We start from the raw sequence: 13,503 nt of genomic DNA, 5'->3' as shown, positions 1-13,503 counted from the left end.
CTATTACACAGAGTTGGAAAATATTTCATATTGAATTAGACACTTACACAAAAATAATACAACGATCACAGAAGTTCTTCAATCATGGTCTTCAAACACTACTATGATAGTTTTTTAATTTTCTTTTTATATTTTTCCCAGCATTAATGTTTTCTCTTATCTCAGATAATAAAATTTCAAGTACATACAATGTACAATGCACACTTTATTGCCATATAACTTGGATAATTAAATGATAATCCTAAGCAGAAAGTCTGTCTACATACTGGCTTACAGAACTGGAGGCATGAAATCATAATTGAGATTTGAGACTGTCTTCCCTAATCCCTAATCTTTATAATACTGTTTAATCACATGTGAACATGATGCAAGAAAAAATATTTTTAAAAATCTATACATCACAATAATTGATACATTTTCATAAATCATGATAAATCTAGCAAGTAAGTTAACAAATAACCACAATTATACAAAATAATAGTCTCTGGAATTCTAAAAGACTCATGAGTAAGTACAAAAAAATTTTTTTTTCATTCCAGAAGGAACACATGATAGGAAAAGTAAAAAGCCTCTTGAGAAGCACTGACTTTTGAAATATCAGGCTCAGATCAACACACATATGTATAAAGTTTAAGAATTAAAGAAAACTGTCTGAAATCTCAACTATGGGATTTCATGGAGTATCAATTATATGGCAAAAATATACATATATAGTGTACAATAAATGTTCTGGAAATTTGTTACCTAAGGTCAGAGAGAGCATTTGTATGGGGAAAAATTACAAACAGAGATGTTTTCCTCACCCAGGGAGAGCAGGTTCCTGTAGGTCTCCAGCATCACGTCCCTGTACAAGGCCCTCTGAGTAGGATCCAGGCATTCCCACTCTTCCTGAGTGAATTCTACGGCCACGTCCTTGAATGTAAACAGTCCCTGAAAGGAAACATTTCACCAAATGAATAGGGAGAGAGTTCTAAAAATCAGTCTTACAGAATCAGATGTGTAACGACTGGCTTGGCTGGAATGAATGTTCTGAGTGATCCATGTAAGATAATTCTGAGCAAGTTACACTCCTCCAATTATTTTTTAACTGAGGTGAAATTCATATTAACAAAGTTAGCCACTTTTAAAGGACAATGAAAAAGTTGGCTTAAAGCTCAACATTCAGAAAACTAAGATCATGGCATCTGGTCCCATCACTTCATGGCAAATAGATGGGGAAACAGTGGAAACAGTGTCAAACTTTGTTTCTGGGGGATCCAAAATCACTGCAGATGGTGACTGCAGCCATGAAATTAAAAGACGCTTACTCCTTGGAAGGAAAGTTATGACCAACCTAGATAGCATATTGAAAAGCAGAGACATTACTTTGCCAACAAAGGTCAGTCTAGTCAAGGCTATGGTTTTTCCAGTGGTCATGTATGGATGTGAGAGTTGGACTGTGAAGAAGGCTGAGCACCAAAGAATTGATGCTTTTGAACTGTGGTGTTGGAGAAGACTCTTGAGAGTCCCTTGGACTGCCAGGAGATCCAACCAGTCAATTCTAAAGGAGATCAGTCCTGGGTGTTCATTGGAAGGAATGATGCTAAAGCTGAAACTCCAGTACTTTGGGCACCTCATGTGAAGAGGTGACTCACTGGAAAAGAGTCTGATGCTGGGAGGGATTGGAGGCAGGAGGAGAAGGGGACGACAGAGGATGAGATGGCTGGATGGTGTCACTGACTCGATGGACGTGAGTCTGAGTGAACTCCAGGAGTTGGTGATGGACAGGGAGGCCTGGCGTGCTGCAGTTCATGGGGTCACAAAGAGTTGGGCATGACTGAGCAACTGAACTGAACTGAAAGGTCCATTCAGTGACATTTAGTACATTTATAATGTTGAACATTACCTCTTTCCCATTCAAAAATATTTCAGTCATCCCCAAAGGAAATCTTTCACCTGTTCAGCAGTTGTTTCCTTCTTCCCCATTTGCTATCAGTCCCTGGACACCACTAATGCTTTACCTCAATAGATGTACCTCTTTGGGACATTTGCATATAAGTAGAATAGTATAAAATGTAACCTTTTGTCTGATTTCTCTTGTAAATATGCACATACATTTTAGGATTATTCTACTTTTGTGAAAAATGTCATGGGTAATTTGATACGGATCACATTAGACTTAAATTGAAGAAAGTAGGGAAAACCACTAGACCTAAATCTAGGTATGATTTAGGTATGACCTAAATCAAATCCCTTATGATTATACAGTGGAAATGAGAAATAGATTTAAGGGACGAGATCTGATAGATAGAGTGCCTGATGAACTATGGACTGAGGTTCATGACACTGTACAGGAGACAGGGATCAAGACCATCCCATGGAAAAGAAATGCAAAAAGGCAAAATGGCTGTCTGGGGAGGCCTTACAAATAGCTGTGAAAAGAAGAGAAGCGAAAAGCAAAGGAGATGAGGAAAGATATAAGCATCTGAATGCAGAGTTCCAAAGAATAGCAAGAAGAGATAAGAAAACTTTCCTCAGCAATCAATGCAAAGAAATAGAAGAAAAGAACAGAATGGGAAAGACTAGAGATCTCTTCAAGAAAATTAGAGATACCAAGGGAACATTTCATGCAAAGATGGGCTCGATAAAGGGACAGAAATGGTATAGACCTAAAAGAAGCAGAAGATATTAAGAAGAGATGGCAAGAATACACAGAAGAACTGTACAAAAAATATCTTCAAGACCAAGATAATCACGATGGTGTGATCACTCACCTAGAACCAGACATCCTGGAATGTGAAGTTAAGTGGGCCTTAGAAAGCATCACTACGAATAAAGCTAGTGGAGGTGATGGAATTCCAGTTGAGCCATTTCAAATCCTGAAAGATGATGCTGTGAAAGTGCTGCACTCAATATGCCAGCAAATTTGGAAAACTCAGCAGTGGCCACAGGCCTAGAAAAGGTCAGTTTTCTTTCCAATCCCAAAGAAAGGCAATGCCAAAGAATGCTCAAACCATCACACAATTGCACTCATCTCACACGCTAGTAAAGTAATGCTCAAAATTTTCCAAGCCAGGCTTCATCAGTACGTGAATGATGAACTTCCAGATGTTCAAGCTGGTTTTAGAAAAGGCAGAGAAATGAGAGATCAAATTGCCAACATCCCCTGAATCACTGAAAAACCAAGAGAGTTCCAGAAAAACATCTATTTCTGCTTTATTGACTACACCAACTCCTTTGACTGTGTGGATCACAAGAAACTGTGGAAAATTCTTCAAGAGATGGGAGTACCAGAGCACCTGACCTGCCTCTTGAGAAACCTATATGCAGGTCAGGAAGCAACAGTTAGAACTGGACAGGGAACAACAGACTAGTTCCAAATAGGAAAAGGAGTACGTCGAGGCTGTATATTGTCACCCTGCTTATTTAACTTATATGCAGAGTACATCATGAGAAACGCTGGGCTGGAAGAAGCACAAGCTGGAATCAAGATTGCCGGGAGAAATATCAATAACCTCAGATATGCAGATGACACCACCCTTATGGCAGAAAGTGAAGAGGAACTAAAAAGCCTCTTGATGAAAGTGAAAGAGGAGAGTGAAAAAGTTGGCTTAAAGCTCAACATTCAGAAAACGAAGATCATGGGATCTGGTCCCATCACTTCATGGGAAATAGATTGGGAAACAGTAGAAATAGTGTCAGACTTTTTTTTTTTTTTGGCTCCAAAATCACTGCAGATGGTGACTGCAGCCATGAAATTAAAAGACACTTACTCCTTGGAAGAATGACCAACCTAGATAGCATATTGAAAAGCAGAGACATTACTTTGCCAACAAAGGTCTATCTAGTCAAGGCTATGGTTTTTCCAGTGGTCATGTATGGATGTGAGAGTTGGACTGTGAAGAAAGCTGAGCGCCAAAGAATTGATGCTTTTGAACTGTGGTGTTGGAGAAGACTCTTGAGAGTCCCTTGGACCGCAAGGGGATCCAACCAGTCCATTCTGAAGGAAATCAGCCCTGGGTGTTCTTTGGAAGGAATGATGCTAAAGCTGAAACTCCAGTACTTTGGGCACCTCATGCGAAGAGTTGACTCACTGGAAAAGACTGATGCTGGGAGGGATTGGGGGCAGGAGGAGAAGAGGACGACAGAGGATAAGATGGCTGGATGGCATCACCGACTTAATGGACGTGAGTCTGAGTGAACTCTAGGAGTTGGTGATGGACAGGGAGGCCTGGCGTGTTGCCATTCATGGGGTCACAAAGAATCAGACACGACTGAGCGACTGAACTGACATTAAATGTGTAGATGTATTTGAGTAGTTTGGCCATTTAAACCACATTCATTCTTCCAATCCAGGAGAAAATGTAGATTTGTTAATTTTTTAAAAAGAGTGTTTAAGCCTATATGACTATCAGCCTAAAGAAAGTAGATAGAAGAAGAGGTTAACATACTTGAAAAACATGATAACCATAAATCAAAAACTATTTCACAAAAACCAAAAGGAACAGAACACAAGCATAATATAAAAGGAAATCATCAAACTGCAAAAGGAGAAACAGGAAAAAAAGAAGAAATACAGAATCAACTGGAAAACAAGGTTTAAATTGGCAGTATATACCTATCTATTAATAATTACCTGTAATGTCAATGGACTTGAATGCTCCAATAAAAGACACAGAGTGACAGACTGGATTGAAAACCTTGAGCATACCATATGATGCCTACCAGAGACCCACTTTAGATGTGAGAAGGAATGCAGTATTGATACATACTATAACATGGCTGAACCAAAAACATTATTTTTCTTAGGTCTGCCTCCCAAAGCAACAGAAGTAAAAGTGAACATAAACAGATGGGACCAATCAAACTTATGAGGTTTTGTATAACAAAAGGAACCATCAACGAAACAAAAAAGACAACCTACAGACCAAGAGAAAATACCTGCAAATGATGCAACCAACAAGTACTTAATTTCCAAAATATACGGATATCTCACACAATTTAAAAACAAACAAAACACAACCCAATCGAAAAATGGGCAGATCTAAACAGACATTTCGTGAAAGAAGGCATACAGATGGGCAAAAGGCACCTGAAAAGACACTCAACATCATTAATTATCAGAGAAATATAAACCAAAACTAAAATGAGGTACCTCACTTCACACTGATCAGAATGGTCATTGTTAAAAAGTCTACAAATGACAAATGCTGGAGAGAGTGTGGAGAAAAGGGAACCCTCCTACACTGTTGGTAGGAATGTAAGCTAACAAAGCCACTATGGATAACAGTATGGAGGTTCTTCAAAAAATTAAAAATAGAGTTGCCATATGATCCAGCAATCCCACCCCCTGGAAATATATGTGGACAAAACTATAATTCAGAAAGGTACACGCACCCCTATGTTCGAAGCAGCACTATTCACAATAGCCAAGACATGGAAACAACATAAATGTCCACCGACAGATGAATGGCTAAACAAGATGTCATGCATGCATACAATGGAATACTGTGCAGCCATTAAAAGAATGAAGCCATTTCAGTTGCAAAAACATGGATGCATCTAGAGATTATCATACTAAATAACTCAGAGAAAGACAAATACCATATGATATCACTGGATTCTAAAATATAACACAAATGAACCTATCTATCAAACTGATATAAATTCGCCAACAGAGAACAGACTTGTGGTTGCCAAGGGGGAGGTGCGATGGGGAGAATGGATTGAAAGTTTGGAATTAGCAGATGCAAACCATTCTATAGAGAATGGATAAATAACAAGGTCATACTGTACAGCAGAGAGAACTATCATCAATATTGTGTAATAAACCATAATGGAAAAGAATATAAAAAATAATGTGTGTGTGTGTATATATATATAAATGAATCACTTTAATGTACACCAGACATTGACAAATCATTGTGAATCAACTACACTGCAATTTTTTTTTTTAAGAGACTACTCTTTTAAGAAAAAAAAAAAAAGATACTCTTTTTCTGTGAATGTTTCTGGCATTCTTTCAAAAAGAGGAATAGACTGGGACTTCCCTGGGAGTCCAGTGGTTAAGAATCCACCTTCCAATACAGGGGACCTGGGTTTGATCCCTGGTAAGAAAAGTAAAATCCCACATGTTGTGGGGCAACTAAGGCCACTCACGCTGGAGCCTGAGCACCAAAACTAGAGAGTAGCCTATGTGCCACCTCTAAGACCCAACACAGCCAAATAATTAATTAATTAAAAAATAAAAAAGAAATATGGATGGGTTTACTTGTGGACTCAGTCTATCACTTTGATCTATATTACCCTTCTCATGCTAAAAACAGATTTGTTTACCCCTGGTTAGCAGTATGGTTTGATGCTGCCCTCCAACTCTGTTCTTTTTCACATTATTTTGGCTATCTGGGATCCACACTTACTCAAAATGAATTTTAGGACCAGGGTCACATTTGTACAAAACTGACTGCTGGGATTCTAACAGGGATTGTTCTGAATCTTTTTAACACTCTGGCAAGTACTGCCATCTTAACTACTCTAAGTCTTCCAATCAGCAATCACAGACTATCTTGACATTTATTTTTCTTTTAACTCTTTCATCAATACTTGTAGTTTTCATTGTACAAATCTTCCAGTTCCTTAAATTAATTCTTACTCTTTCTGATGGTCTTGTGAATGCAATTGTTTTACTTACTTTCAAATTGTTTATTACTAGTGTACAGAAATATTTTAGAGCCAGAAATATACTGATTCACTCCTTTAACTTTTAAAATCTCAAAAAGCATGTTTCCCCATCAGTCTTCCTTTCTACACCTCCTTGGCCCACATTAGTATTGCACTGGCCAAAAAGTTCATTTGAGTTTTTCTAATCTGAACGAACTTTTTGGCCAACCGATACATTGCTTATATGTAGCCTCTTTGGTTTACATGGAGCTGAAAGGGCATGCAGAAGGGTTTTCTGAACAATCCTTACTACCGTACCTCACTGACACCACAGAGCCTACTCTCACCTCCAATCCATGCCTGAGAACAAAACCTTTCACAGGAGGATCGCCTAAAAGGACCCTCTTCCCAAGTTCCAGGTCACTGGGTCACAGTGAAGATCAATCTGCAGGGAGATGAGAGGAGATTCAGGGAAGGCCCTGTGTGTGATTAAATATTTTAGGCAGGAAACTTCATGGACAGAGAAGTTTAACAAGTCCAAATCCTGTCTTTTTAGGAAAGAGTTAACCCATCAACAAAGAATATGATTTTTACCTGGAAAAGCTCCATTCCTCTTTCTTTCCTCCTCTTTTTCTTCTTAGATTCTTCAGGTAAGATTATTCTGTATGAGGAAAATATGTTGTTTAATGCTTACAATCAACATACCGCCCTGTTCTGCCACAAAGATACCAGAAGGAGAACCTTAATGTGGGGAAAGATGGTCCTTGGCTGCCAATTGTAACAGGAAGGATCCAGGGACAATAAATTTCTACAGGAAGACCAATTAGTAAGTTTTTCACGCACTTCAGGAAGCCCCTCCCTGCTGCCGAAACCCACACTCTGCTGCCGAAACCCACACTCTGCTGCAATTACATCACCCTTCGTCCATTTGGCACTCAGTCCAAGGAACCTGCCTCCTCCAAGTTCTCTCTTGCAGGTGGCCAGCATCCAATGACTGGTTGATGCAGGATATGGAAGCTGCCCCTTATGGTAATTGGAAGCAACTCTGGAGGGTCACCCCAGTTGCAGAGCTCCCTGTGAGCTATAATGAATAACTGAGATATCTGTCCTGATGGTAATGGGAAACCATAAAAGGATTTAATGCCAAGGATGACACAATCAAATTTATGATTTACCCCTGATTCAGAGATAGATAAAGACAAGCTGAGAAAAAGATGTGCCTCTATCTCTGGGCCTATGCCTCTGTTTCTTTCTTAAGTGTTTTTTGTAACTGTTGCAGGACTGGAACACATTTGAAGTTTTTACTATACAGGCAAACTGGTCTACTGTGGGTTACAGGTGACTATACTGAGGCTCAGAGCAGGAGTAATTTTACAAAGTTACCCAGAAAAAGTCTGAGTTGAGTAAGCAGAACTGGGTTGAAGTGGCAGTCTGGACAGACTTAAGTAGAAAGGGTTTCTCCTAATTCCAGATTAACTTTCATGTTCCAGAGCAAGAGAAACTTCTTTTCCATGGGTTTGAGTGAGTGAAGTCACTCAGTCGTGTCCGACTCTTTGCGACCCCATGGACTGTAGCCTACCAGGCTCCTCGGTCCATGGAATTCTCCAGGCAAGAATACTGAAGTGAGTTGCCATTTCCTTTCCAGGGGATCTTCCCGACCCAGGGATCGAACTCGGGTTTCCTGCATTGTAGGCAGATGCTTTACCATCTGAGCTATTTCAAACATTTAATTCCTCTTTTCCAAAAAACATTATAATCAAAAAATATAAAATGAAAAATAGTTATTACTCCAGAAACACAAGAAAGAAGGTCACCCATAGAGATGTGCTCTGAACAATTTCTTCATCATGAACTGGGCTCTATTGGAACAAAGTTTCACATCAATCTGAGAAAGGCTGGAACCTGGGTCCCCCCACTACAGTACTGCTCTGTACCTAAACAAATGCATCCTGAGCACAGAATACAAAAAAAAAAAAAAAAAAAGAACTAAAAATAACTGCATATATGCACAGCTGAGGCAAATTATGAACAGTAAGATACCGCCCACTCTCCCCCCCACCCCGAACCCTGCCCAAAAAAAAGTGACAAATAGATTCAAGGGATTAGATCTGATAAACAGAGTGCCTGAAGAACTATGGATGGAGGTTCGTGACAGTGTACAGGAAGCAGTGGTCAAGATCATCCCCAAGAAAAAGAAATGCAAAAACACAAAATGGTTGTCTGAGGAGGCCTTACAAATAGCTGAGAAAAGAAGAGAAGTGAAAGACAAAGGAAAACAGGAAAAACATACCCATTTGAATGCAGTTACAAAGACTAGAAAGGAGAAATAAGAACACTTTCCTCAGTGATCAATGCAAAGAAAAAGAGGAAAACAATAGAATGGGAAAGACTAGAAATCTCTTCAAGAAAATTAGAGATACAAAGGAACTTTTCATGCAAAGATGGGCACAATAAAGGACAGAAATGGTATGGACCTAACAGAAGCAGAAGATATTAAGAAGTGGTGGCAAGAATACACACAAGAACTGTACAAAAAAATATCTTCATGACCCAGATAACCACCATGGTGTGATCACTCACCTAGAGCCTGACATCCTGGAATGCTAAGTGAAGTGGGACTTAGGAAGCATCACTAGGAACAAAGCTAGTGGAGGTGAAGGAATTCCAGCTGAGCTATTTCAAATCCTAAAAGATGATGCTGTGAAAGTGCTTCACTCAATATGCTAGCAAATATGGAAAACTCAGCAGTGGCCACAGGACTGGAAAAGGTCAGTTTTCATTCCAATCCCAAAGAAAGGCAGTCCCAAAGAATGTTCAAACTACCGCATACTTGTACTCATCTCACACGCTAGCAAAATGATGCTCAAAATTCTTCACAGTACATGAACTGAGAACTTCCAGATGTTCAAGCTGCATTGTGAAAAGGCAGAGAAATAAGAGATCAAATTGCCAACATCCACTGGATCATAGAAAAAGCAAAAGAGTTCCAGAAAAACATCTACTTCTGCTTTATTGACTACACCAAAGCCTTTGACTGTATGGATCACAAAGTGTGGAAAATCCTTAAAGAGATGGGAATACCAGACTACCTGATCTATCTCCTGAGAAATCTGTATGCAGGTCAAAAAGCAACAGTTAGAACTGGACATGGAACAACAGACTGGTTCCAAAACAGGAAAGGAGTACCTCAAGGCTGTATATTGTCACCCTGCTTATTTAACTTAAATGCAGAGTACATCATGTGAAATACCGGGCTGGATGAAACACAAGCTGGAATCAAGATTGCCAGGAGAAATATCAATAACCTCAGATACACAGATGATATCACCCTTATGGCAGAAAGCGAAGAAGAACTAAAGAGCCTCTTGATTAAAGAGGAGAGTGAAAAAGTTGGCTTAAAACTCAGCATTCAAAAAACTAAGATCATGGCATCTGGTCCCATCACTTCATGGGAAATAGATGGGGAAACAATGGAAACAGTGAAGGGGGCTCCAAAATCACTGCAGATGGTGACTGCAGCCATGAAATTAAAAGACACTTGTTCCTTGGAAGAAAAGCTATGACCAACCTAGACTGCATATTAAAAAGCAGAGACACTACTTTGCCAACAAAGGTCCGTCTAATCAAAACAATGTTTTTTCCAGTGGTCATGTATGGATGTGAGAGTGGGGCTATAAAGAAAGCTGAGTGCTGAGGAATTGATGCTTTTGAACTGTGGTGCTGGAGAAGACTCTTGAGAGTCCCTTGGACTGCAAGGGGATCCAATGAGTCAATCCTAAAGGAAATCAGTCCTAAACAATCATTGGAAGGACTGACGCTGAAGCTGAAACTCCAATCCTTTGGCCACCTGACGTGAAGAACTGACTCATTTGAAGACCTTGATGCTGGGAAAGACTGAGAGCAGAAGGAGAAGGGGATGACAGAGAATGAGATGGTTGGATGGCATCACTGCCTTGATGGACATGGGTTTGGGCAAGTTCCTGGAGTTGGTGATGGACAGGGAAGCCTGGCGTGCTGCAGTCCTTGGGCTGCAAAGAGTCAACTGAGCGACTGAACTGAAGACACAAAAAGGCCAAACCCCAACTGCCACTTCTGAGGTGCTGAGAACAAAAGCAGGGTACTGCACAGGATCTCTGTACACAGCATCACCAAACAGGTGGGCAGACCATCTAAGCCACACCTCCAGTCAGATCTACTTATCCGCCCATACTCCCACCCCATTTAAGGAACCAGCCCCACCTCCCATCAGGGAACAAGCAAGGGCAAATGTTTCTTATTCTTGTTCACTTGTCTTGCAGCACAAGTCCCAGTAAAGCTTTGTCTGAATTCCTCACCTGGCCGTTATCAGTTCCTATTGAGTAGAGCCCAAGAACTCAGATCGGTAACAAATCCAGCCCATCCTTTAACATCTGCATAGAGGGAACAATCTATTTATTTGGTCACTTCAGTTCAGAGCTCACCAATTGAGCTGATCAGTTAAGGCAAGAAAGAAGCTACTGAATATTAAACTGGTTAAACTAGGTTTTGAGTGTTAAAAGATGATCAACATCCTTTCCACATGCACAGTAAAGTTATCTACCAGACAACAAGTAGAGTTGATGTCTATTTAGAATAGTTCCAATACAGAATAGAGTAGAAAGCATATTAACCTGGTAATCTGAGCAATAAAATTTACAGTAAAAATAATTTGGATATTTATAACATATCCAATAGTTCCTGAGATTAAAGCTAAAACAAGTGTGAGGATACATCAAATTTAGAAAAGATTGACATGAGCCATAGAACAAAGGGTGTGATTGCAACAGTACTGGTAATAATGGCCATTTTCAAAAGAACTCTGTGGTAACGCAGATTCTTTCCCCATTTCTTAGAAGGGAAGAGAACAACCTGGAACTAAGTCTCTGCCCTCTGGAAGGCCTGGGATTGCAAATGGAGTCATCTGAAACAAAAATTAGAAAATGCAGATGCCTCAAACACCTGCTTCTGCAACTATCACTCTCCTCTGCATAATTTAAACACGTCAACAAACTTTAAACAAATATAGCTTATAGAGACACTACCTAGTACTTCGTAACCTAATAGTCCACATTTAATCAGCTCAATATTCAGCTGGGTTTGGGTTTTCCGCTTTCGCCACCACTGTGTGCTTTGTTCTCTATGTGTCTCCCTGGTTCCTTCTGCTTCTCTCCTTTTGTGTCCTTTTCTGTGTTTCCTCCTCTGATTATAGGCATCATTTTGTTTCCCTCCCTCTCTATTCCTCCTCCCACAGACTGTTAGGCCTCACTCTGTTACAATCTCTGTTCAATCCCTCTAATTCTTTCTCCCCAAACGTTCTGATACCTCGCTAACTGCATATACTTCTGCTTCAATATTCCCTCTGTGCTCTCCTAGGAGGGAGGTCAAGGGCGATCCACCTCCTGAGTGAGGACGTGCTCTAACGGAATAGGGCGGAGGAGGGCGGGGGGAGAGGGGAAGCAGTCGGGAGTCCGCCAAAGGGTTGAGAGAGGTACTCAAAGCAGGAAAATAGCGCTGCAGGCGTTTAGCGTCTGTATGGACCGAACGCGAAAAGCTTGGGCCGGTACCTGAGTCGGAGCGATTTTAACTGAAACCGGGCCCGGACTCCCGGGACCGAACCGAGCCTTGTGGCGACGCCGCCACAGGGGGTAGGGGTGGTCTCAGAGCGAGAGCGACAACCGGGTTCGAGGTTTACGTTACTGGGAGACGCCCGAAACCCAGCTGTGGAGGAGGGGGCCTGAACTCCACAGAGCGCAGTAACGAACTAAACAATCAAGTCACTCACCCGAGCGCGTCAGCCTTTCCTCGGGATCCGCTTCCGTGTCCGGAGGGAATTGCGCCTGCGCACCGTTAGGCCGGGGGCAGGACCGCTGATACGCCGCAGGATGGAAGGAGGCTGTATCCCTGGAGGAGCGGAGCCTGCAGACGCCTGGTCTCGTCCTGGGAGAGTCTTGTCTCTTCCTCCTCTCCGAAGGGGGTCTGCGTTTCTACTTTGGATCCTTTGAACGTGTCCGGTGTCCTTTGGAGCCAGGCTCGGTGCGGAATTAAGAGAGCCGCGCCACTTCCGGTTGGCCACGGTTTATGTGAAAACACGAGCGGATGGACTCAGACTCTCTGAGCCCCCAAACGACCGATCGCTTGGACGTGGGGGCGGGGCTTGGCACTGTGGGCGGAGCTTGGATTTTGGCCTTCTGAGACCCCAGGCAGTTACAGCTTCTTCTTTACTAAAGCGACAGCACGAGTTTTAGAGTGGGTGATGAAAACCAGAAGTAACTGGAAATGCAAAATTGTACTTGTGTGGAATGTGCAATTTTATACTCACTTCCCTTCGGAGCGTTACTTTTCCTTTTGTTTCCCATTCCCTTGGAGCCATCAAAAATAAGAATTTGAGGCGGGGGGCGGGGGCAGTTCCTGGTGATCTATAGGTTAGGGTTCCAGGTTCTCAATGCCTTCCATGAACAGATCCCACAAGCCAGGCAACAACAAAAAAAAAAGAGGAAAAATTTCCACCCCAAACATGTCTGGCTGAGGGACTCCTTTGGAGACTGTGAGCAAGTAATTGGCTACAGTCAGGTACTTGAGAACCAAGCCTTAGTAAATAATTCAACCATATTTTAATTATCTTTTCAAGAATGCACGAACTAATGCACAGTTGCACACATCTCACACGCTAGCAAAGTGATGCTCAAAATTCTCCAAGCCAGGCTTCAGCAATACGTGAACCATGAACTTCCAGATGTTCAAGCTGGTTTTAGAAAAGGCAGAGGAACCAGAGATCAAATTGCCAACATCTGTTGGATCATCAAAAAAGCAAGAGAATTCCAGAGAAACATCTACCTCTGCTTTATT

General features: G+C 41.3%; 1 protein-coding gene across 1 annotated transcript in view; it reads right to left on the bottom strand.

The window, feature by feature from the left end:
* The window catches only part of LOC102188624 (zinc finger protein 677), an 83,593-nt gene extending 70,779 nt beyond the window's left edge, over positions 1–12,814 (bottom strand). Inside the window, exons 1-3 of the mRNA XM_018063009.1 lie at positions 12,440–12,814; positions 7,234–7,300; positions 804–930 (exon numbers count right to left, since the gene is read on the bottom strand). Of these exons, the coding sequence (XP_017918498.1) occupies positions 804–930; positions 7,234–7,248 (142 nt within the window). The 5' untranslated portion in view covers positions 7,249–7,300; positions 12,440–12,814. The remainder of the gene's footprint in view (positions 1–803; positions 931–7,233; positions 7,301–12,439) is intronic.

Source organism: Capra hircus, chromosome 18, assembly GCF_001704415.2.
Source record: "Capra hircus breed San Clemente chromosome 18, ASM170441v1, whole genome shotgun sequence".
Lineage (NCBI taxonomy): Eukaryota > Metazoa > Chordata > Mammalia > Artiodactyla > Bovidae > Capra > Capra hircus.
This window is presented reverse-complemented; position numbering and strand designations above follow the sequence as displayed.